Genomic DNA, 26,226 nt, shown 5'->3' with positions numbered 1-26,226 from the left:
TTGTAATAATCATCAACATCACATACTGTATAGTGTATACCATAGTTACCCCTTGCCCCTGTCAGTTCACATATCCCCCCCCCCCACACACACATATATTCATATTTCAACATGTTTTTCTTTCTCATCGAGTAGCACCGTCTCCATTTCTCCTCCTCTGCCCCTCGCCTTCCTTTCCTTTTGGTTTCAGTGAAGGAGAAAAAAATGTGATTTAGTGTAAACAAATGCGTCCTCCATCCTTGACATGATTCTCCATCTCACAGTGAGGGACAGGGCACCTTAATCTTGCCTTAATGCTCAAGGATTCCATTGACTCCATGTTGCAGTTCAACGTTTCTGTTTATTTTTTCATTACATGTTCTATATACTGTAAAGTGCATGTACTAACTGAAACTGCATGCAAAATCAATAGACTCATTAATAGCTAGAGTTGAAAGCGCACACGGCCAAGTTTCTCTTGTCAGCAGAAGAGAGTGAGAACAAGAGAGGAAGTGAGGAAGAGCGAAGAATAGGGAGAGGACGAGAGAAGGAGAGGGAGATATCTGCCCTTCCAGGCCCCTATCTCTCTCTACTGCAGCCACCATTGCCGACAAAAACACCAAGACTAACAGAACCAGTTGGCTGACACTGGCTGGTCTTAGTCTGTGGGGAGTAGGTATTTCTTTGTTTGGGACGGGGTGTATGTGTATATTAGAGAGAGAAGGCAAACTCCAATGCCAAAATGACAAGGATGGGTGTGTAAAGTATGCTTGAAGAGCTGTGTGTGAGCCAAAGCCATCATTGATAGAGTGTATGTGTGTGCATGCATGGAGGCATTTGTGCATGCATACATACGTGTGTGTGCATGCATTCATGCATGTGTGTGTCCTGAATGTTTTTCCTGAATGTGTGTCCGGAATGTGTGTTGGGAGTGTGTGTGGGAAGTGTTGCGACAGACAGGATTTATGACTGTTTTCTGTCTGATTGCTTTAGCTCTTCTATCTCCTCCAGAGACTGTCTGAACTGGACTGGACCAGCGGATATTGACAGAGACAGACTGATTATTTGTTCTAATCTGTCTTTCCCCATAGAGACCACTGCCCAGACAGAGACTGGTCATAATTCCTTCTCTTTCTGAACCACCATTTTAGCCTAACCCTAACCAGTGGCCGGTTGCACCAGTTGGTGGGTCGTGACTCTACGTCCAACGTAAAATGTGCTCTACTTTGCTGACATTTATGAATTCTTCCCCATGCCACTAATGGAAAGTGGACAAAGTCTAGAATCTCTAGAGGGTTCTTACGCTTTGTGATGTCATAAATCTTTGGAATTGATGGATTCCGACTTCTTCAATCTTTAGAAGAAAAGCATTTATCAATAGAGATGAATAGGAGGACCTCGATACTTTTATCCTGTCCGAACAGAACTTTTGGCATGAAAAGAAAGCAGAAGGCAATAGGAGGCATGACCAAGTCAAGAGCTGTGACTTATTGTGAGGGAATAACAGTCATACTTGGAGCCTTGGGGACTTCTGTCAAGCACTCTGCAACAATGGCATTGTAAAAAAAATTGCAGAATGGAAGAAAATTTTAAACAGCCTTATGAATAGATTGTGTTGTGGAGAGCCCCTTGAGATATGCTGAAATGGGAGGCAGTTATCCATCCATGTATTGCTGTGGTAGCGATGATACTGTTGTATTGGAGGATTTTTGTTTAGCTGTTGCAGTTATGTGTTGTAGAGTTTCCTAATTGCATTGGCCCATTATTGTTGATTTGAACATGTGTTATTGTAACAGTATGCTGGACTATATTGCGAGCTATTATAAATAGAAAGGTACTGACACGTTGTTGTCATTGTGAATATACTGCAACACTACACAGTATGTTACCTTGATCAGTCTCCACCTTTCCCACTGTTGTGTGTGTGTTGCATTGACTGCTAATGATTTGCCAAACGCAGTGCAGCGTACCTCTCTCACAAGTTGAGTTCCACCAGCCACGACGTCAGTCAGAATTACTGCTGAGGAAGCTGTTATAGTCACTGCAACTCCCTCTCCGCCTGTCAGATGAGATGATAGGCGATTCACCCCCAACAACCCTCCTTCACAACACACACACACACACACACACACACACACACACACACACACACACACACACACACACACACACACACACACACACACACACACACACACACACACACACACACACACACACACACACACACACACACACACACACACACACACACACATCCAAAGGCTAATTCATTATAAGCTACATGCCTGCCATGTAAGATATACTGTAGAGTAAGTGCTTCGTCATTAGCAGAACTCTGTAGGCCCACGGTATATGAAAGAAAAGAGGTTTGCTGATGTTTCTTAACATAATTTGATTACAGAGGCACAATGGCCTTCGTTATCAGAAAATGGTTGGACTATAGCAATGATAAAACTTACTTTACTTTTTAAACAACTTGATTGATGGCATAGCCTCTCTCACACAGTGCAGTTGGAGTTTGTATTTTGTTGATTATAAGACACAAGGGCATAAAAGCCGACCCTGTCTCTGCCTCGCATCCTCAAACAACACATCAATCAACGAACAAAAAAAGGCAAGAACATCTCATTGATTTCGTTAAATCGAGTACAGGCTTAACTGAATGAACAACAGAGACAGAATGCAGTATGGAATTTTATTACATCGTTTTGGGTATGGCCTCATCTCCGAGAAATGCTCCTCGGAGCCAGATGCTGATGACAGGTAGCCCTTTGCTGGGCAGGTGGCATCGAAACCCCTCAGCTGGAGAATAGGAGTTCCAATGAGGGGCCTTAAAATGATCATAGCTGGTGGTGGTGGGGAGGTGGATGGTTGTTGAAAACTGTTGCTGAAAACAGCTAGTGAGAGAACATGGGTAAGAGAGAAAGGAAAGTGATAATTGCAAAAGTGAGCCGATAGGTTGAACAGCAAGCATGAGGAATGTGAATTATTGTGCCGTGCTTATAGGCTATAAGTTAAATAGGTGAATGACATTCCACATGTGGCTAATAGGAAAGAGGAGAAGAAATAAGATGCTATAATGATGATGATACATTTGTATTCATTCTAACTATGTCCGTATAATAAGAAACTAAGTGACATTCCCGGCGCCGACAGAGATGGCCGCCTCGCTTCGCGTTCCTAGGAAACTATGCAGTTTTTTTTTTTTTTTTACGTGTTATTTCTTACATTAGTACCCCAGGTCATCTTAGGTTTCATTACATACAGTCGAGAAGAACTAATGAACATAAGAGCAGCATCAACTCACCATCAGTACGACCAAGAATATGACTTTCGCGAAGCGGATCCTGTGTTCTGCCTTTCACCCAGGACAACGGAATGGATCCCAGCCGGCAACCCAAAAAAACGACTTCGTAAAAGGGGGAAACGGAGCGGTCTTCTGGTCAGACTCCGGAGACGGGCACATCGTGCACCACTCCCTAGCATTCTTCTCGCCAATGTCCAGTCTCTTGACAACAAGGTTGATGAATTCCGAGCAAGGGTAGCATTCCAGAGGGACATCAGAGACTGTAACGTTCTTTGCTTCACGGAAACATGGCTCACTGGAGAGACGCTATCGGAGTCGGTGCAGCCAACTGGTTTCTCCACGCATCGCGCAGACAGAAACAAACATCTTTCTGGTAAGAAGAGGGGCGGGGGCGTATGCTTCATGGTTAACGTGACGTGATGTGATCATAACAACATACAGGTACTCAAGTCCTTCTGTTCACCTGATTGAGAATGTCGACCGCATTATCTACCAAGGGAATTCTCTTCGATTATAATCACAGCCGTATATATTCCCCCCCAAGCAGACACATCGATGGCTCTGAACAAACTTTATTTGACTCTTTGCAAACTGGAATCCATTTATCCGGAGGCTGCATTCATTGTAGCTGGGGATTTTAACAAGGCTAATCTGAAAACAAGACTCCCTAAATTTTATCAGCATATCGATTGCGCAACCAGGGGTGGAAAAACCTTGGATCACTGCTATTCTAACTTCCGCGACGCATATAAGGCCCTGCCCCGCCCTCCTTTCGGAAAAGCTGACCACGACTCCATTTTGTTGATCCCTGCCTACAGACAGAAACTAAAACAAGAAGCTCCTGCGCTGAGGTCTGTTCAACGCTGGTCCGACCAATCTGATTCCACACTCCAAGACTGCTTCCATCACGTGGACTGGGATATGTTTCGTATTGCGTCAGACAACAACATTGACGAATACGCTGATTCGGTGAGCGAGTTCATTAGAACGTGCGTTGAAGATGTCGTTCCCATAGCAACGATTAAAACATTCCCAAACCAGAAACCGTGGATTGATGGCAGCATTCGCGTGACACTGAAAGCCTGAACCACTGCTTTTAATCAGGGCAAGGTGACCGGAAACATGACCGAATACAAACAGTGTAACTATTCCCTCCGCAAGGCAATCAAACAAGCTAAGCGTCAGTATAGAGACAAAGTAGAATCTCAATTCAACGGCTCAGACACAAGAGGTATGTGGCAGGGTCTACAGTCAATCACGGATTACAAAAAGAAAACCTGCCCAGTCACGGACCAGGATGTCTTGCTCCCAGGCAGACTAAATAACTTTTTTGCCTGCTTTGAGGACAATACAGTGCCACTGACACGGCCCGCAACTAAAACATGCGGACTCTCCTTCACTGCAGCCGACGTGAGGAAAACATTTAAACGTGCACACTGCCCTAACCCATCTGGACAAGAGGAATACCTATGTGAGAATGCTGTTCATCGACTACAGCTCGGCATTTAACACCATAGTACCCTCGAAGCTCGTCATCAAGCTCGAGACCCTGGGTCTCGACCCCGCCCTGTGCAACTGGGTACTGGACTTCCTGACGGGCCGCCCCCAGGTGGTGAGGGTAGGCAACAACATTTCCACCCCGCTGATCCTCAACACTGGGGCCCCACAAGGGTGCGTTCTGAGCCCTCTCCTGTACTCCCTGTTCACCCACGACTGCGTGGCCACGCACGCTCCAACTCAATCATCAAGTTTGCTGACGACACAACAGTGGTAGGCTTGATTACCAACAACGACAAGACGGCCTACAGGGAGGAGGTGAGGGCGTGTGGTGTCAGGAAAATAACCTCGGAGTGTGGTGTCAGGAAAATAACCTCCCACTCAATGTCAACAAAACTAAGGAGATGATTGTGGACTTCAGGAAACAGCAGAGGGAACACCCCCCTATCCACATTGATGGAACAGTTGTGGAGAGGGTGGTAAGTTTTAAGTTCCTCGGCGTACACATCACAGACAAACTGAATTGGTCCACCCACACAGACAGCATCGTGAAGAAGGCGCAGCAGCGCCTCTTCAACCTCAGGAGGCTGAAGAAATTTGGCTTGTCACCAAAAGCACTCACAAACTTCTACAGATGCACAATCGAGAGCATCCTGTCGGGCTGTATCACCGCCTGGTACGGCAACTGCTCCGCCCACAACCGTAAGGCTCTCCAGAGGGTAGTGAGGTCTGCACAACGCATCACCGGGGGCAAACTACCTGCCCTCCAGGACACCTACACCACCCGATGTCACAGGAAGGCCATAAAGATCATCAAGGACAACAACCACCCGAGCCACTGCCTGTTCACCCCGCTATCATCGAGAGGGCGAGGTCAGTACAGGTGCATCAAAGCTGGGACCGAGAGACTGAAAAACAGCTTCTATCTCAAGGCCATCAGACTGTTAAACAGCCACCACTAACATTGAGTGGCTGCTGCCAACACACTGACTCAACTCCAGCCACTTTAATAATGGGAATTGATGGGAAATGATGTAAAATATATCACTAGCCACTTTAAACAATGCTACCTAATATAATGTTTACATACCCTACATTATTCATTTCATATGTATATGTATGTACTGTACTCTATATCATCTACTGCATCTTTATGTAATACATGTATCACTAGCCACTTTAACTATGCCACTTTGTTTACATACTCATCTCATATGTATATACTGCACTCAATACCATCTACTGTATCTTGCCTACGCCGCTCTGTACCATCACTCACTCATATATCTTTATGTACGTATTCTTTATCCCCTTACACTTGTGTCTATAAGGTAGTAGTTTTGGAATTGTTAGCTAGATTACTTGTTGGTTATTACTGCATTGTCGGAACTAGAAGCACAAGCATTTCGCTTACACCTTCATTAACATCTGCTAACCATGTGTATGTGACAAATAAAATGTGATTTGATTTGATTTGAATTGTGTTATCTTCACTGGATAAAGTTAAATAAGCATTCAGATCAGTCTGCCTGATTGAACTTTCGTAAACTACAGTAGGAAAGAGACAAATCAGATGAATCAGAACGCCTTCTCTATGGTAATCAATGGAGTATGTTTGAGTTGTCAAGCAAGACAAATTCTCTTTCAATGAACATACAGTGGGGCAAAAAAGTATTTAGTCAGCCACCAATTGTGCAAGTTCTCCCACTTAAAAAGATGAGAGAGGCTTGTAATTGTCATCATAGGTACACTTCAACTATGACAGACAAAATAAAACAAAAAAATCCAGAAAATCACATTGTAGGATTTTTAATGAATTTATTTGCAAATTATGGTGGGAAATAAGTATTTGGTCACTTACAAACAAGCAAGATTTCTGGCTCTCACAGACCTGTAACTTCTTCTTTAAGAGGCTCCTCTGTCCTCCACTCGTTACCTGTATTAATGGCACCTGTTTGAACTTGTTATCAGTATGAAAGGCACCTGTCCACAACCTCAAACAGTCACTCTCCAAACTCCACTATAGTCAAGACCAAAGAGCTGTCAAAGGACACCAGAAACAAAATTGTAGACCTGCGGGGAAGACTGAATCTGCAATAGGTAAGCAGCTTAGTTTGAAGAAATCAACTGTGGGAGCAATTATTAGGAAATGGAAGACATACAAGACCACTAATAATCTCCTTCGATCTGGTGCTCCACGCAAGATCTCACCCTGTGGGGTCAAAATGATCACAAGAACAGCAAAAATCCCAGAACCACACGGGGGGACCTAGTGAATGACCTGCAGAGAGCTGGGACCAAAGTAACAAAGCCTACCATCAGTAACACACTACGCCGCCAGGGACTCAAATCCTGCAGTGCCAGACGTGTCCCCCTGCTTAAGCCAGTACATGTCCAGGCCTGTCTGAAGTTTGCTAGAGAGCATTTGGATGATCCAGAAGAAGATTGGGAGAATGTCAAATGGTCAGATGAAGCCAAAATATAACTTTTTGGTAAAAACTCAACTCGTCGTGTTTGGAGGACAAAGAATGCTGAGTTGCATCCAAAGAACACCATACCTACTGTGAAGCATGGGGGTGGAAACATCATGCTCTGGGGCTGTTTTTCTGCAAAGGGACCAGGACGTCTGATCCATGTAAAGGAAATAATGAATGGGGCCATGTATCGTGAGATTTTGAGTGAAAACCTCCTTCCATCAGCAAGGGCATTGAAGATGAAACGTGGCTGGGTCTTTCAGCATGACAATTATCCCAAACACACCGCCCGGCCAACGAAGGAGTGCCTTCGTAAGAAGCATTTCAAGGTCCTGGAGTGGTCTAGCCAGTCTCCAGATCTCAACCCCATAGAAAATCCTTGGAGGGAGTTGAAAGTCCATGTTGCCCAGCAACAGCCCCAAAACATCACTGCTCTAGAGATCTGCATGGAGGAATGGGCCAAAATACCAGCAACAGTGTGTGAAAACCTTGTGGAGACTTAAAGAAAACGTTTGACCTCTTGTCATTGCCAACAAAGGGTATATAACAAAGTTTTGAGATAAACTTTTGTTATTGCGCAAATACTTATTTTCCACCATAAATTGCAAATAAATTCATAAAAAATCCTACAATGTGATTTTCTCGATTTTTTTTCTTCTAATTTTGTCTGTCATAGTTGAAGTGTACCTATGATGAAAATTACAGACCTCTCTCATCTTTTTAAGTGGGAGATCTTGCACAATTGGTGGCTGACTAAATACTTTTTTGCCCCACTTTATATGAAAAGGGTGCTTTATTTACAGTTAGAGTTGGTTATAGACCAGCATAAATTCAAAGCTGGTCCATGCTGGTGTCGTGTCTCTGACTATGATTCAATTATATGATATGTTATTTTATCAAATCGATTACCTAACGTTTAATTGATTACGTGATTGAATTAAACCATTAATAACCTGGGGCACCATGGAAGCATTAATTTATATAGAGTGGTTATCTCCCGAATCCACTCTCTTAAAGGTCTGAAAATCTTTTATATCAATAGCATTCAACTATTAATCGTCACCTCGATTGGTCTCATTCTGATTTTCGTAAGTACTTGGTTATCTGTACGAACCCTAGCTAACAAGTTGAATCAGCAAAACACAAATTGTCTAAATTATTTCTTTACTAAATACCTCAATAATTACACAGAATTACATATATATACACAGGATAGATCACACATAGATTACTAATTATGTCATGAAAAGCCCCTAGTGGGCTAACCCGATATGACGGCTGGTTACACAAAGGAAGGGGGTTTGGTTTGAATGAAAGAGCGGGAAGACAGAGGGACAAAGGGATTGGGTCTCTATTGGACCTTGAGAAGCTATGCTACCGTAAATACAGAATTGTATGCATTATAATAAGCGCCCATTCGGGAAATGGAAAATGCAAGATATATATTTACTCTGAGCTGCACTTCGATAGATGGGTCGAAGATGGAAGACTGGTTTGCCCAGCAGACATCGCCATTGTCCTTTGAAGAATCTTTCTGGTCGTAGTGTTGTGGAGCGGATACGTTGAAGTACCCTGTCGTTCTTAGGAGATTGTCTGTCCTTTTCTAGGCCACGTACGTTTACAGCTGCAGCTGATAACTCGACATCTAGGAGTTGCCATAACCAGCTCATGCTGTATTCTGGCTGGTCTAGTCGAAATGTACCATTCCAGCGTGGTAATCGTCACATCCACATTGAAATTCGCCCTTCTAAACCTTAGGACAGCAGTCCTCACATTTCTGGAACTAAATGTTCATGATCGTTAGGGGGCTTTTGTACTGGGTAGGAGAAGGGGTGTGTTTCATCCTTCTAACCAATGTCTGTGCTCCCATGGATGGGGTAACTGATTGAGCATAAGTTTACTTATGAAACAATTCTCTCATTTAGAAGTTAAAATCACATTTTATGTTTGCCAGCTATATATCTTGTAAGTATTACGTTAACTATCTAAGATGTGCCAAATAAATTCTCTCCAGCTGGGTTTTGCAAACTTCCTAACGTTATCTAAGTGTCTAACTTTAGATTGCGTGATCCTCTCTGGAATTAGGATCCCTGCTGTCTAATATTTGTTTTGTGCATGCTGCAAACTGCGTTTTGAGATACTTGCATAACTTTACGAGCTGTGTTGTCTATCTTAGTAGTAAATGTTTCCATGTGCTCACAAGCATTTATCTAGCATCCACTATGAGGATGCTGAGTACTTGTTAGCATTTTGTTAGCGTTTTGGTAAGTGAAGTTTTTTTGTCTTTTCTATGTAACAAAAAAAAGTTGCCTCCCTTGTGTGCACTACCAGTAATACCGTGTATCAAAAGATAGCACAGGCACTGTAGGAAGGTATGGAGCTCTGGATAGCACCCAAACATACACCCAACACAGAAGAAATGGGAAACATACTGTATACTGTAAGAATCTTTGTCATAGATGAATAACGGTAAACTTTTAAAAATATTGCTGACACCCTACAGCCAAATCTGGGCATCAATAGAATAGTTATCTAGCTATATAAACCACACTCCTCTGCAAACACGTCTTCTCCGATCTTGGTTACAAGGCGGTACTTGTATAAATTAGGTAAGAGAATATCATGTTACCGTTGGTGTATTAAAATTAAATAAGGGTGATGTCACCAAATTATTCTAAAAATAAAAATGTCACCTTTATTTGACCAGGTAGGCCAGTTGAGAACAAGTGGCCTGGCCAAGATAAAGCAAAGCAGTGCAACAAAAACAACGACACAGAGTTACACTTGGGATAAACAAACTTACAGTAGAAAAAACTATGTACAATGTGTGCAAATGTAGTAAGATTAGGGAGGTAAGGCAATGATTAGGCAATAGAGGTGAAATAATTACAATTTAGCATGAACACTGGATTGATAGATGTGAAGATATCTAAAAATAACAATATGGGGATGAGGTAGTTGAGTGTGCTATTTAAAGATACAGTGATCGGTAAGCTGCTCTGACAGCTGATGCTTAAAGTTATAGAGGGAGATATAAGTCTCCAGCTTCAGGTGATTTTTGCAATTTGTTCCAGTCATTGGCAGCAGAGAACTGGAAGGAAAGGCAGCCAAAGGAGGTGTTGGCTTTGGGGATGACCAGTGAAATATACCTGCTGGAGCGCGTGCTACGGTTGGTGTTGCTATGGTGACCAGTGATCTGAGACAAGGCGGGGCTTTACCTACCAAAGACTTATAGATGACCTGGAGCCAGTGGGTTTGGCGATGAATATCTTCCATGCCGTCCCTAGGAGGGGTGCGTCACTTGAGTGGGTTGAGTCACTGACGTGGTCCTCCTGTCTGGGTTGGCACACCCCTTGGGTTGTGCCGTGGCGGAGATCTTTGTGGGCTATACTCGGCCTTGTCTCAGGATGGTAAGTTGGTGGTTGAAGATATCCCTCTAGTGGTGTGGGGGCTGTGCTTTGGCAAAGTGGGTGGGGTTATATCCTGCCTGTTTGGCCCTGTCCAGGGGTATCATCGGATGGGGCCATAGTGTCTCCTGACCCCTCCTGTCTCAGCCTCCAGTATTTATGCTGCAGTGGTTTATGTGTCGGGGGGCTAGGATTAGTCTGTTATATCTGGAGTATTTCTCCTGTCTTATCCGGTGTCCTGTGTGAATTTAAGTATGCTTTTTCTTTCTTTCTTTCTCTCTCTCGTAGGACCTGAGCCCTAGGACCATGCCTCAGGACTACCTGGCATGATGACTCCTTACTGTCTCCAGTCCACCTGGCCATGCTGACCTGTTGCACCCTCGACAACCACTGTGATTACTATTATTTGACCATGCTGGTCATTTATGAACATTTGAACATCTTGGCCATGTTCTGTTATAATCTCCACCCGGCACAGCCAGAAGAGGACTGGCCACCCCTCATAGCCTGGTTCCTATCTAGGTTTCTTCCTAAGTTTTGTCCTTTGTAGCGAGTTCTTCCTAGCCACCATGCTTCTACACCTGCATTGCTTGCTGTTTGGGGTTTTAGGCTGGGTTTCTGTACAGCACTTTGAGATATCAGCTGATATCAGGGCTATATAACTAAATTCGATTTGATTTGATATGTAGCGAGGGCCAGCCAAAGAGAGCATACAGGTCACAGTGGTGGGTAGTACATGGGGCTTTGGTGACAAAACAGATGGCACTGTGATGGACTACATCCAATTTGCTGAGTATAGTGTTGGAGGATATTTTGTAAATGACATGGCCGAAGTCAAGGATCGGTAGGATAGTAAGTTTTACGAGGGTATGTTTGGCAGCATGAGTGAAGTAGACTTTGTTGCAAAATAGGAACCCAATTCTAGATTTAATTTTGGATTGGAGATGCTTAATGTGAGTCTGGAAAGAGAGTTTACAGTCTAACCAGACACCTAGGTATTTGTAGTTGTCCACATATTCTAAGTCAGAACCGTCCAGAGTAGCGATGCTAGTCGGGAGGGCGGGTGTGGCCAGCAATCGGTTGAAGGGCATGCATTTAGTTTAGCTAGCATTTAAAAGCAGTTGAAGGCCACAGAAGGAGTGTTGTATGGCATTGAATCTTGTTTGGAGGTTTGTTAACACAGTGTCCAAAGAAGGGCCAGATGTATACAGAATGGTGTTGTCTGCGTAGAGGTGGATCAGAGAGTCACCAGTAGCAAGATCGACATCTGTGATATATACAGAGAAAAGAGTCTGCCCGAGAATTGAACCCTGTGGCACCCTGATAGAGACTGCCAGAGGTCCGGACAACAGGCCCTACAATTTGACACACTGAAATCTATCTGAGAAGTAGTTGGTGAACCAGAAGAGGCAGTCATTTGTGAAACCAAGGCTATTTTAGTTATTTTTACCTTTATTTAACTAGACAAAATCAAATCAAATCAAATTTTATTTGTCACATACACATGGTTAGCAGATGTTAATGCGAGTGTAGCGAAATGCTTGTGCTTCTAGTTCCGACAATGCAGTAATAACGAGCAAGTAATCTAACTAACAATTCCAAAAAAAAACTACTGTCTTATACACAGTGTAAGGGGATAAAGAATATGTACATAAGGATATATGAATGAGTGATGGTACAGAGCAGCATAGGCAAGATACAGTAGATGATATCGAGTACAGTATATACATATGAGATAAGTATGTAAACCAAGTGGCATAGTTAAAGTGGCTAGTGATACATGTATTACATAAGGATGCAGTCGATGATATAGAGTACAGTATCAACGTATGCATATGAGATGAACAATGTAGGGTAAGTAACATTATATAAGGTAGCATTGTTTAAAGTGGCTAGTGATATATTTACATAATTTCCCATCAATTCCCATGATTAAAGTGGCTGGAGTAGAGTCAGTGTCATTGACAGTGTGTTGGCAGTAGCCACTCAATGTTAGTGGTGGCTGTTTAACAGTCTGATGGCCTTGAGATAGAAGCTGTTTTTCAGTCTCTCGGTCCCAGCTTTGATGCACCTGTACTGACCTCGCCTTCTGGATGACAGCGGGGTGAACAGGCAGTGGCTCGGGTGGTTGATGTCCTTGATGATCTTTAGTCAGTTAAGAACAAATTCTTATTTTCAATGACGGCCCAGGAACAGTGGGTTAACTGCCTTGTTCAGGGGCAGAACGACAGGTTTTTACCTCAGCTTGGGGATTCGATCTTGCAACCTTTCGGTTACTATTCCAACGCTATTGAGTCTGCCGTTAAGAATGCGGTGGTTTACAGAGTCGAAGGCCTTGGCCAGGTCGATGAAAAAGGCTGCACAGTACTGTATTTTATTGATGGCAGTTATGATATCGTTAAGGACCTTGAGCGTGGCTGAGGTGCACACATGACCAGCTCGGAAACCAGATTGCATAGTGGAGAAGGTACGGTGGGATTCGAAATGTTCGGTGATCTGTTTGTTAACTTGGCTTTCAAAGATCATAGAAAGGCAGGGCAGGATGGATATACATAGGTCTATAACAGTTTTGGTCTAGAGTGTCTCCCCCTTTGAAGAGGAAGATGATCGTGGCAGCTTTCCAATCTTTGGGGATCTCAGAGAGGCTGAACAGGCTAGTAACAATTTTGGTGTATAATTTTAGAAAGAGATGATCCAGATTGTTTCGCCCAGCTGATTTGTAGGGATCCAGATTTTGCAGATCTTTCAGAACATAAACTGTCTGGATTTGGGTGAAGGAGAAGCAGGGGGGCTTGGGCAAGTTTCTGCGGGGGGTGCAAAGCTGTTGGTCGGGGTAAGGGTAGCCAGGTGGAAAGCATGGCCAACCGTAGAAAAATGCTAATTGAAATGATCGATTATCGTAGATTTATCGGTGGTGACAGTGTTTCCTAGCCTCAGAGCAGTGGGCAGCTGGGATGATGTGCTCTTATACTCCATGGACTTTACAGTGTTCCAAAGCTGTTTGGAATTAGTGCTACAGGATGCAAATTTCTGCTTGAAAAAGCTAGCCTTAGCTTTCCTAACTGACTGTGTATATTGGTTCCTGACTTCCCTGAAAAGTTGCATAGCTGCAAAATCCAGCTTCCTGAATCCAAGTGTTTGACAAGGGGGGAGGTGACCAGTAACTTTATGATCAAACTTTATAATTGTAGAAGCAACAGTACATACTTTGGTCATCATACTTTGATCTGATTTCATCTAAATATCATAAAATTTCATTGAACACACGATTGACTGTTCATTTTCTACCAGACTCGCATGGGTCGTGAGGTGAGGGTTTGTTACTATGCTGATAAATGACAATATCCATCCGGACCTTTGCCACCTAGATATAGGGAATAGGGTGCCAATTTGGATAAAACCATTAAATGAGTGTGACCCACCTGTGGTGTAGTGATGTAGTGAAGGAACCTCCTAGCTTCCTCCTCCAGGGAGTGGTTGTCACTGGCCCACGGCTCGAGCTCTATATGCCACCTGGGAGACTGGAAAAAGCAACAGGGAGACAGCCAATCAGCATCAGTGTTACTATCAGTGTGGAATCCTAAAAATGACTGAGGGGATTAGATTAATCTGGCCCTGGCTCCTGGGTAGGCGTGTTTTGCACTAGGTGAAAGATGATTGCTTTCGTTTCGAAACCGTGCTTCCTCCCAGACATGAGCCAGGTCCCCGTTCAAAGCCCCCGGTGAAGTTGGCTCAGAACAAATGTGACATAATTAACCACAAGTAGTAATGAGTATGATTCTGTGTTTTCACATACAAAATAAATGTTGTAATGCCTCTAACAAGTTAGAAAATTCAAACATATATTTAATGGAAAAGAGATTTTGTATGGTTTTCTAAAAATTACCATGCTGCTTTGTTGACAACATGACCAAGCGGCACAGATTACTGATTTGAGACGGGTGCTCCTCTCGCACCGCTTTTGCCCATTCCCGTTACGGGCCACAGACCGGTGCTCCACTGCTCAGCATAATCAAATCCGCCCTCTGTCATCCATTAAAGTGACGTTAATGCCAAAACCTTGTGTCCTGCTACAGTATCCACCCAACTGTGAGACTGGAAACGTGTTTCTGTTTCTGTCCCAGTACATACCCCTCTACAGGAGGGTTTCTGTGTCACATTCCTGTTGTTCCTGGCTGCTTTACAGGCCTAGGCTCAGTGACCTCATTCATCATCACAGGAATGTGTCTGTTTGTGATTACAGCAGAGAGAGAGAGAGAGAGAGAGAGAGAGAGAGAGAGAATAATAGCAATGTGCTGTGTTCCAGCAATCTATCTCCATTTTGGCCAACTAGACAACTGGAGGAGTACGTTCCATGGTGTGGTTCTGTTTGCACTACAATTATAGAATGATGATAACTGGATCATGTTGGCATGTGTCTGTGCTCCCTTTCTGTGTTTTCATGTGGAAAATATTAACAGTGTGTATGTATTTTCATGTGTTGTAACTGTGCACAGTGTACTGTTATTTGTCCTACAGTAGTACATGGTAGTGTTAAATTAGCACTGTGCTTAGTACTGATGCAATAACACATCATACAGGATTTTTAACCATTACACAAAAATGTCTGTGTCGCTCATTTTGGATTTCAATTATATTTACAAGTCTGTAATGCCTTATGGTCTTACATAAACATTTACAAAGACTTCAGGACTGGCAGCTGACATGCTCATAATGTTTTATAACATAACCATAGACCACTTCAACTGTTACAACACTTGCACTCACAGATGGCCAAAAACAACAAATCGAAAGCCACGTCCCCCACTAAGCCACACCTCCAATTTAATTTCCCAGTGTGCTTTGCCTTTCCGAGTGAATTTTAGCAAATATTATGGATATATTGTTGTAATTCTTTTTTGAATATTCGATTAGGGTTGTTCACGTTAACTGCCTGTATTCAATGGAGAGAGACATTATGCTACTAGCCTCGGCTATGCATATGCATGGCACATCTCGAGACAACTCCAATATAAAAAGGGGTTTTGTCGGGATGTCACGTGTCAGTACACTCGTAACAACTTAAGCATTACAAAACGTATATTCGGTCAAAAAATCTGCATGTAGAAAATAAACCATAAATGTTTTGTTGACAAAATTTGAAACTTTCTCATTGACCGCCATACAAAAACTCCTTGCTTGGTGGGCAAAAAAATAATAATAAAACGGCACCTGCTGGAGCAAGACAGATTTTCTGCTGAGTTGGGCCTCTCTCTTCCTCTTCCTATTTATTATAGTGACAGAGACTTGGATGTTTAATTAGTTCATTTTCAGTCCTGTGGACCATGTGAGTTCCTACTGGAGGTGAATGTTATCATTAAAACGTAACTCTTTAGAAAAATACATTAACTATACATAAGCAATGTTACCTCAAATTTATTTCAGCATTGAATAAATTTCAGGTCTGCTGAGCTCAAACCTGAACGTTCTGTGAAATTTCCAGCACACGTTTACTGTAAACACAGACGCTGTACCCGCTTTCAATTACAGTTTAATTGTGGCTATTTGAATATAATGTAGGCCTACCAGAGTGGGCTACTATAAAAAACAATGGAGGAAATGTATCCCATAACATTTTGAATATGGAAAAAGCTGTTCTATCATTCCTCCTACAGTAGCAGCCAATGTGTGGTGTTCAATGTCTATGTGAAAATGCCCGAGATGCCTTTGTTTGGAGGATATATTGGCACGGGTGTTGTTAGCAAATCGTGCCAATATATCTTTCAAACATCGGCTTCGAGGGCATTATCACTTTTGTACAACGGGTTACCAATATATTAAAATAATGATTGACATATTTTCATAAATGTTTTTATTTTGATGAATGTATTCATACTATTTCATCCTTCCACAAGATATAGTCCCGACACAAAACTAGGGTTGCTACCCAAGCCGACTGGTTGTTCGTTCTATCGGTTCGGTTGCCAGAGACACGACACAATCATTCAGTCTTTTTGTTCTGTATCTATCCACGTGACCCAGTCGTTTGTTCTAAATGTTCCATTGCCATACTGGCTGGCAATATTCTCATCACTTGCTTGCTAGCTAGCCAACTACAGCTAACTTAAAGTCGTAGTGCTAGCTGTGCCACTAGAGATCCTGGTTTGAATCCAGGCTCTTTTGCAGCCGGCCGCAACCGGGAGACCCATGGGGTGGCACACAATTGGCCCAGAGTCGTCTGGGTTAGGCGAGGGTTTGGCCAGCAGGGATGTCCTTGTTCCATTGTGCACTAGTGACTCCTGTGGTGGGCTGGGTGCAGTGCACACTGACATGGTCGTCAGGTCTACAGTGTATCCTCTGACACATTGGTGCGGTTGGCTTCTGGGTTAAGTGGGCATTGTGTCCAGAAGCAGTGCAGCTTTGTTGGATTGTGTTTTGGAGGATCTAAGCTTCCAGCTTCAGATTGAAGATCAGATCAAATTTGATGACCATTTTATGCAGAAATCCAGGTATTTCAAATGGGTTCGCATCCTTTTTCTTGCCACTGAATGTAATGTAAGTGCTTTAATGTGTTTGGACCCCATTTAGAGTAGCTGCCCTAGCAGCAGCTAATGGGGATCCCTAATAAATACAAGTACAGTAAAGGGAAACATTGATAGTGTTAACAGGGAAAACTCTAGAACAGTGGTCACCAAACTGGGTCAAAAAAAGGGGTCTGGGTCAAAAAAAGTTACAATAACAATAACGAGACTATATACAGGGGGTACCGATACAGAGTCAATGTGCGGGGGACAGGTTAGTCAAGGTAATTTGTACATTGGTAGGGGTGAAGTGACTATGCATAGATAATAAACAGTGAGTAGCAGCAGTGTAAAAAACAAATGGAGGTGGGGGTATCAATGTACAGTAGGTCCTGGATGGCAGGAAGCTTGGCCTCAGTGATGTACTCGGCCGTACGCAGTACCCTCTGTAGCCCCTTACGGTCAGATGCCGAGCAGTTGCCCGACCAGGCGGTGATGCAACCAGTCAGGATGATCTTGATGGTGCAGTTGTAGAACATTTTGAGTATCTGGGGACCAAATATTTTCAGTCTCCTGAGGGGGAAAAGGTGTTGGTGTGTTTGGACCATGATAGTTTGTTGGTGAAGTGGACACCAAGGAACTTGAAACTCTCGACCCGCACCACTACAGCCCTGTTGATGTTAATAGGGGCTGGTTCAGCTCTCCTTTTTCTGTAGTTCACAATCAGCTCCTTTGTCTTGCTTACACTGAGGGAGAGGTTGTTGGCCTGGCACCACACTGCCAGGCTGTCTCATCATTGTCTCTGATCAGGCCAACCACTGTTGTGACGTCAGCAAACTTAATGGCGGTGCTGGAGTTGTGTTTGGCCACGCAGTCGTGGGTGAACAGGGAGTACAGAGGGGACTAAGCACACACCCCAGGGGCCTCAGTGTTGAGGATCAGTGGGGCAGACATGTTGTTGCCTACCCTTACCATCTGGGGATGGCCCGTCAGGAAGTCCAGGATTCAGTTGCAGAGGGAGGTGTTTAGTCCCAGCGTCCTTAGCTTAGTGATGCGCTTTCTGGGCACTATGGTGTTGAACGCTGAGCTGTAGCCAATGAACAGCATTCTCACATGTTGTTCCCTTTGTCCAATTGGGAAAGGGCGGTGTGGAGTGTGATAGAGATTGCGTCATCTGTGGATATATTGGGTGGTATGCGAATTGGAGTGGGTCTAGGGTATCCGGGATGATGGTGTTGATGTGAGCCATGACCAGCCTTTCAAAGCACTTCATGGCTACCTACTTGAGTTCCACGGGCGGTAATCTTTTAGGCAGGTTACCTTCGCTTCCTTGGTGGTCTGCTTGAAAAATGAAGGTATTACAGACTTGGTCAGCAAGAGGATGAAAATGTCAGTGCTTTGAGTACACGTCCTGGTAATCCGTCTGGCCACACGGCTTTGGCCCCGCGGCTTTGTGAACCTGTTTAAAAGGTCTTGCTCACATCGGCTACCAAGAGCGTTATCACACAGTCATCCGGAACAGCTGGTGCTCTCATGCATGCTTCAGTGTTGCTTGCCTCGAAGCAAGCATAAAAGGCATTTAGCTCATCTGGTAGGCTTGCGTCACTGGGCAGCTGGCGGCTGGGTTTCCCTTTGTAGTCCGTAATAGTTTTCAAGCCCTGCCACATCCGACGAGCGTCAGAGCTGGTGTGGTAGGATTCAATCTTAATCCTGTATTGACGCTTTGCCTGTTTGATGGTTTGTCTGAGGGCTTTGCAGAATTTCTTATAAGCGTCCGGATTAGTGGTCCGCTCCTTGAAAGCGGCAGCTCAGCCTTTAGTTTGATGCGGATGTTGCCTGTAATCCATGGCTTCTGGTTGGGATATGTATATGTGGTCACTGTTGGGACGACATTGTCAATGCACTTACTGATGAAGCCGATGACTGAGGTGGTATACTCCTCAATGCCATTGGATGAATCTCAGAACATATTCTAGTCTATGCTAGGAAAAAAGTCATGTAACATAGCATCTGACCACTTCCGTATTGAGAGAGTCACTGGTACTTCCTGCTTTCGTTTTTGCTTGTAAGCAGGAATCAGGAGGATATAATTATGGTCAGATTTGCCAAATGGAGGGTGAGGGAGAGCTTTGTACGCTTCTCTGTGTGTAGAGGTAAGATGGTCTCGAGTTTTTTCCCCCTCTGGTTGCACATGTGACAGGCTGGTAGAAATTAGGTAAAATAGATTTAAGTTTGCCTACATTAAATTCCCCGGTCACTAGGAACGCCGCTTCTGGATGAGCATTTTCATGTTTGCTTACGGCCTTATACAGCTGTTTGAGTGCAGTCTTAGTGCCAACATCGGTTTGTGGTGGTAAATAGATGGCTACAAATAATATAGATGATGTTGGTAGATAGTGTGGTCTACAGTTTATCGTAAGGTATTCTACCTCAGGCGAGCAATACCTCAAGACTTTTTTAATGTTAGACATCCTGCACCAGCTGTTATTGACAAATAGACACACCCCCGCCCCTCGTCTTACCAGACGTTTCTTCTCTGTCCTGCCGAAGCATGGAAAATCCCGCCAACTCTATATTATCTGTGTCGTCGTTCAACCACGACTCTATGAAACATAAGATATTACAGTTTTTAATGTCCCGTTGGTAGGATAATCTTGATCATCCATTTTGTTTTCCAATGATTGCTCGTTGGCCAATCACCTACGAATTATCAGAAGGTATCCCAACCTCCGCCGTCTTTTCTTCACGCAAACGACGTTCCTGAGAAAGCAGTATGTCCTTTGCGTCGGACTCGTAAAGAAAAAATCTTTGTCCACGTCGAGATGAGTAATTGATGTTCTGATGTCTAGAAGTTATTTTCGGTCATAAGAGACGGAAGCAGCAACATTATGTACAAAAAAAGTTTTTAAAAAACAAGTTACAAACAACACAAAAAAACTAACAAAATAGCACAGTTGGTTAGGAGCACGTAAAACGGCAGCCATCCCCTCCGGTACCATTATCATGCATAAGATGTACATGCAAAAATCGTCCTGTGTATTTCAGTTGTAAGCCAGGATAGTGGGTTTGAATCTCTGGACCACTCATACTTAAAATGTACAGTATGTACCCATGACTGTAAGTAGCTTTGGATAAACGCGTCTGCTAAATAGCATATATTATAAAACACATATTAAAATCAATCCAAAAATGTCTACCTGCAGTAGAGTATGGTGGAAAATCTGATAATGATGGGAATGTTTTACTCTCCACAGAGTAAAACTGACACAATCACACTCTCAACACTGGTTATTAACACCAACACTGGGATTATTTTACACCACCGATTGTTAATTGTACTATTACAGAGTTCTTTTAACTCCTGAATCACTCTCATCTACCCCCCAAAAAACTATTTAAACCATTCTGAATCGACAGTAGAAATGTTCCACTGAAAAATCCATACCAGGTCACACTGGCAAATTTGCTGTGAATTGTTAACCAGAGCCTTGGATCAAAACTACACAGTAGAAAAGGATGTGTAAAAATAACAGTGTTGACTTATTTTAACCCAGGATGAGTATTTTCAACATTATGAGGAGTTAAATCAGCCGGCCTAGACAATCTGGACCCTTTCTTTCAAAAACATTCTGCCAAAATTGTTGCAACCCCTATTATTGAGATTCCCAAAGATTGGAAAGCAGCTGCGGTCATCCCCCTCTTCAAAGAGGGGGGGGGACAGTCTTGACCCAAACTGCTACAGACCTATATCTAACCTACCCTGCCTTTCTAAGGTCTTCGAAAGCCAAGTCAACAAACAGATTACCGACCATTTCGACTCCCACCATACCTTCTCCGCTATGCAATCTGGTTTCAGAGCTGGTCACCAGCTGGTCACCAATCACCACATCCTCATCGGCAGACTCGATCGCCTTGGTTTCAGAAATTATTGCCTCTCCTGGTTCACCAACTACTTCTCTGATAGAGTTCAGTGTGTCAAATCGGAGGGCTTGTTGTCCGGGCCTCTGGCAGTCTCTATGGGGGTGCCACAGGGTTTAATTCTTGGACCGACTCTCTTCTCTGTATACATCAATGATGTCACTCTTGCTACTGGTGAGTCTCTGATCCACCTATACGCAGACGACACCATTCTGTATACTTATGGCCCTTCTTTGGACACTGTGTTAACAACCCTCCAGACGAGCTTCAATGCCAGTGGCCTCCAATTGCTCTTAAATACTAGTAAAACTAGATGTATCCTCTTCAACCAATCGCTGCCTGCACCTGCCCGCCCGTCAGACATCACTACTCTGGGCGGTTCTGACTTAGAATATGTGGACAACTACAAATACCTAGGTGTCTGGTTAGACTGTAAACTCTCCTTCCAGACTCACATCAAACATCTCCAATCCAAAGTTAAATCTAGAATTGGCTTCCCGTTTCGCAACAAAGCATCCTTCACTCATGCTGCCTAACATACCCTTGTAAAACTGACCATCGTACCGATCCTCGACTTCAGCGATGTCATTTACAAAATAGCCTCCAATACCCTACTCAATAAATTGGATGCAGTCTATCACAGTGCCATCCGTTTTGTCACCAAAGCCCCATATACTACCCACCACTGCGACCTGTACGCTCTCGTTGGCTGGCCCTCGCTTCATACTCGTCGCCAAACCCACTGGCTCCAGGTTATCTACAAGACCCTGCTAGTAAAGTCCCCCCTTATCTCAGCTCGCTGGTCACCATAGCAAAACCCACCTGTAGCACGTGCTCCAGCAGGTATATCTCTCTGGTCACCCCCAAAACCAATTCTTCCTTTGGCCGCCTCTCCTTCCAGTTCTCTGCTGCCAATGACTGGAACGAACTACAAAAATCTCTGAAACTGGAAACACTTATCTCCCTCACTAGCTTTAAGCACCAGCTGTCAGAGCAGCTCACAGATTACTGCACCTGTACATAGCCCATCTATAATTTAGCCCAAACAACTACCTCTCCCCCTACTATATTTATTTATTTATTTTGCTCCATTGCATCCCATTATTTCTATCTCTACCTTGCACATTCTTCCACTGCAAATCTACCATTCCAGTGTTTTACTTGCTATATTGTATTTACTTCACCACCATGGCCTTGTTTTTGCTTTTACCTCCCTTATCTCACCTCATTTGCTCACATTGTATATAGACTTATTTTTCTACTGTATTATTGACTGTATGTTTGTTTTACTCCATGTGTAACTCTGTGTTGTTGTATGTGTCGAACTGCTTTGCTTTATCTTGGCCAGGTCGCAATTGTAAATGAGAACTTGTTCTCAACTTGCCTTCCTGATTAGATAAAGGTGAAATAAAAATAAAAATGAGCTCTAGTGTCGGAGTATAACATTATGCAGTCTGCAGTGTAAATTCAAATAAATTTAGTGGAATTTTAACACCATTTTGAGTGAAATTAACTCTGAAAATGTGACACTACCTGTAGAGTAACTTTAACACTGTCACGCCCTGCTCTGTTTCACCTGTCCCTGTGATTGTCTCCACCCCGTCCAGGTGTTGCTTATTTTCCCCAGTGAATTTATCCCTGTGTTTCCTGTCTCTCTGTGCCAGTTCGCCTTGTATGTTTAGTCAAGTCAACCAGTCTGTTTTTCCCCGTATTCCTTTTCTATTCTCTTTTGCTAGTCTTCCCGGTTTTGACCACTGCCTGACTCTGGACTACTTGCCTGATCATCCTGCCTGCCATGACCTTGAATCTGCCTGCCCTTCGGTACCTATTGGACTCTGAACTGATTTAAGTCTACTATGGAACAACAACCGTTTGTGGTCATCTGGAGAAAGTTATGGCAGAGGTGAAAAAGGTATTTGAGTGTTCGGTATCCGGGAGAAAAGCGGCCAGTAAATTGCTTGACTTACGACAAAACTCCCGTAGTGTGGCAGACTACATGGTGGATTTTCGCACGTTGGCTCCCGAGAGTGCCTGGAATCCGGAGTCCCTATTCGATACTTTTCTGCACAGATTATCTGAGCAGGTAAAGGATGAGCTAGCTGCTCGGGAACTGCCGGTGGACCTCGACTCCCTTATCACCCTAACCATTAAAATTGATGGACGCCTAAGGGAACGCGGGAGTGAGAGGAGGTCTGGTCTCGGGCACACTCGTGCACCCACTATGGCTCGTTCACCTTTGAGGGAATCCGGAAGTTTCCGAAGGCAGCTTTTCCGAGAAGATTCGAAGCCACCTGAGCCCTCTCAGGAATCTACTGCCTATGCAGTTGGGAAGAGCTAGGTTATCTGTTGGGGAACGCTCATGGAGGATGAATAGTAACAGTTGTCTGTACTGTGGAGGGGCAGGACATTTTATAGCTACCTACCTTATTAGGAAACCCTTGTCTCTAGTGGGTACCAGTACTATGGTGAGTCAGACTGGGAGTTCCATAATTCCCATCACCCGCACACCCTTTTTTGTGCTTGTGCTGTGGAGTGACCAATCTAAGTCTCTCCGAGTGCTCATTGACTCTGGGGGTGATGAAAGTTTTATGGATGCCACTATTGCTTCGGAGCTTGGTATTCCCTGGGTGGCCGCTCTATAGGGGAAGTCACCCATAGTACTCAATTACGGGTTTCTGGTAACCACAGTGAGACCATACAGTTCCTCCTCATTGCATCTCCCCATGTTCCGGTTGTTTTGTGATTTTCCTGGCTCCAAAAGCACAATCCTGTGATTGACTGGACCACAAGCTCCATCCTGGTTTGGAGCCCATTTTGCCATTCCCACTGCCTTCAAGCAGCACAGCCTTCCCCAATACGTCTTCCTCAGGATGTTAGCAAGACTGTGGATATCTCTGCTATTCCCACTGAATACCATGACCTCATGGAAGTGTTCAGTAAGACACGTGCTACTTCCCTTCCCCCGCACCGTCCTTATTATTCTTATGATTGTGTCATTGATCTTCTCCTACTCACTACACCACCTCGGGGTCAGTTGTATTCTCTGAGTACATAGAGGAGTCTCTGGCCACTGGGGCCGTCCATCTGTCTGCATCTCCTGCCGGAGCAGGGTTTTTCTTTGTGGAGAAGAAGGACAAGACCCAGCGTCCATGCAATGACTACCTGGGACTTAACGCCATTACTGTTAAAAATCGTTACACCCTATCTTTCCTCTCCTCTGAGTTTGAACCTTTCCAGGGAGCCATCATGTTTTCCAAGTTGGACCTTCGGAATGCCTACCACCTGGTTTGGATACACGAGGGGGATGAGTGGAAGACAGCCTTCGACACAGCCAGTGGACATTATGAGTACCATGTCATGCCATTTGGACTCACCAACGTCCCCGCTGTTTTCCAGGTTTGGTAAACGATGTGCTCCGGGACATGCTAAACCGTTTTGTGTTTGTTTACCTTGACGACATCCAGTTTTTTCCCCGATCTGCCCAAGAACATGTACTTCATGTCAGACAGGTCCTTCAGCTCCTCCTGGAGAACAAATTGTTTGTGAAAGCCGAGAAGTGTGAGTTCCACCCCTCTACTATCACCTTTCTGGGATATGTCATTGCTGAGGGCAATATTCAGATGGATCCTGGAAAGGTGAAAGCAGTGGTGGATTGGCCTCAACCAATGTCCAGGGTGCAGTTGCAACGGTTTCTTGATTTTGCTAACTTCTACCGCCATTTCATTCGGGATTACAGCACCCTGGCGGCCCCCCTCTCGGCACTTACCGCTCCCAAGGTACCGTTCAAATGGTCTCTAGCCGTCGACAAAGCCTTTGTGGACCTGAAGCATCGGTTCATAACAGCACCCATCCTCATTCATCCGGACCCCTCGCGTCAATTTGTGGTGGAAGTTGATGCTTCGGATGTTGAAGTGGGGGCCATCCTGTCCCAGCGATCTGCCTAGGACCAAAAGCTTCATCCCTGTATCTTCCTGACCTATTGTCTCAATCCTGCAGAGAGGTACTACGATGTAGGCAACCGAGAACTCCTGGCGGTCAAGATGGCATTGGAAGTGTGGAGGCACTGGTTGGAAGGAGCAGAACAGCCATTCTTGGTCTGGACTGACCATAAAAACTTGGACTATCTCCGTACAGCCAAGCGCCTCAACTCCAGGCAGGCCCGGTGGACCCTCTTGTTTACCAGATTCAACTTCACTATTTCCTACTGCCCAGGGTCAAAAAATGTGAAGCCTGACGCTCTCTCCCGCCTATACAGTTCCTCTGCCACACCCTTGACCTCCGAAACCATTCTCCCTACCTCATGCTTTGCTGCCACTGTGGATTGGGGTATTGAGAACCTGATTCGCGAAGCACAATGCTCCCAGCCTGGACCTGAAGGGGTCCCGGCTAACCGGCTGTTTGTCCCTAACCCAGTCCGGTCCTGGGTCCTGGAATGGGCTCATTCCTCCAGGCTGACCTGTCACCCAGGGTCCTGTCGTACACTAGCCTTCCTCCTTCGTCACCACATGCACAGTGTGTGCTCAGAAGAAGCCTCCACGGCAAGCTCCTTCTGGAATCCTTCAGTCACTACCGGTTCCTCATCGTCCCTGGCCTCATATATCTCTGGACTTTGTCACTGGGCTCCCTTCGTCTGATGGCAACACTGTCATTCTGATGGTAGTCGATCGGTTCTCCAAGGCCGCCCATTTCATCCTTCTCTCCAAACTACCTTCTGCCAAGGAGACGTCCCAGCTTATAGTGCAGCGTGTCTTCCGGATCCATGGACTCGCGGTAGACATGGTCTCTGATCGGGGTCCTCAGTTCTTGTCTCAGTTTTGGAAGGCGTTCTGCACCCTTATTGGGTCGTCGGCCAGCCTGTCCTCTGGATTCCATCCCCAAACCAACGGTCAGTCGAATCAAGCAAACCAAGACCTGGAAACCACCCTGAGATGCCTGGTCTCAACCAATCCCACTACCTGGAGACGACAACTGGTCTGGGTGGAGTATGCCAAGAACACCCTTCCTTGTTCGGCCACGGGACTCTCTCCATTTGAGTGTTCTTTGGGGTATCAACTTCCACACTTCCCGGAACAATAGGAAGAGGTCAGCATACTCTCTGCCCAGATGTTTGTCCACCGCTGTCAACTACCTGGAGAAGAGCT

At 44.5% G+C, this 26,226-nt stretch overlaps 1 protein-coding gene across 2 annotated transcripts in view; it reads right to left on the bottom strand.

Annotated features, from left to right (window-relative positions):
- Nucleotides 1–26,226, bottom strand: part of LOC112232983 (methyltransferase-like protein 24) — an 86,713-nt gene that overhangs the window by 17,415 nt on the left and 43,072 nt on the right. For both annotated transcript variants that reach the window (XM_024400325.2, XM_042321904.1), the window contains exon 2: nt 14,090–14,188. In XM_024400325.2, coding sequence (XP_024256093.1) covers nt 14,090–14,188 — 99 coding nt within the window. The remainder of the gene's footprint in view (nt 1–14,089; nt 14,189–26,226) is intronic.

Source organism: Oncorhynchus tshawytscha, linkage group LG05 (genome assembly GCF_018296145.1).
Source record: "Oncorhynchus tshawytscha isolate Ot180627B linkage group LG05, Otsh_v2.0, whole genome shotgun sequence".
NCBI lineage: Eukaryota > Metazoa > Chordata > Actinopteri > Salmoniformes > Salmonidae > Oncorhynchus > Oncorhynchus tshawytscha.
The sequence above is the reverse complement of the archived record's forward strand: the minus strand, read 5'-3'. Positions and strand labels throughout refer to the sequence as shown.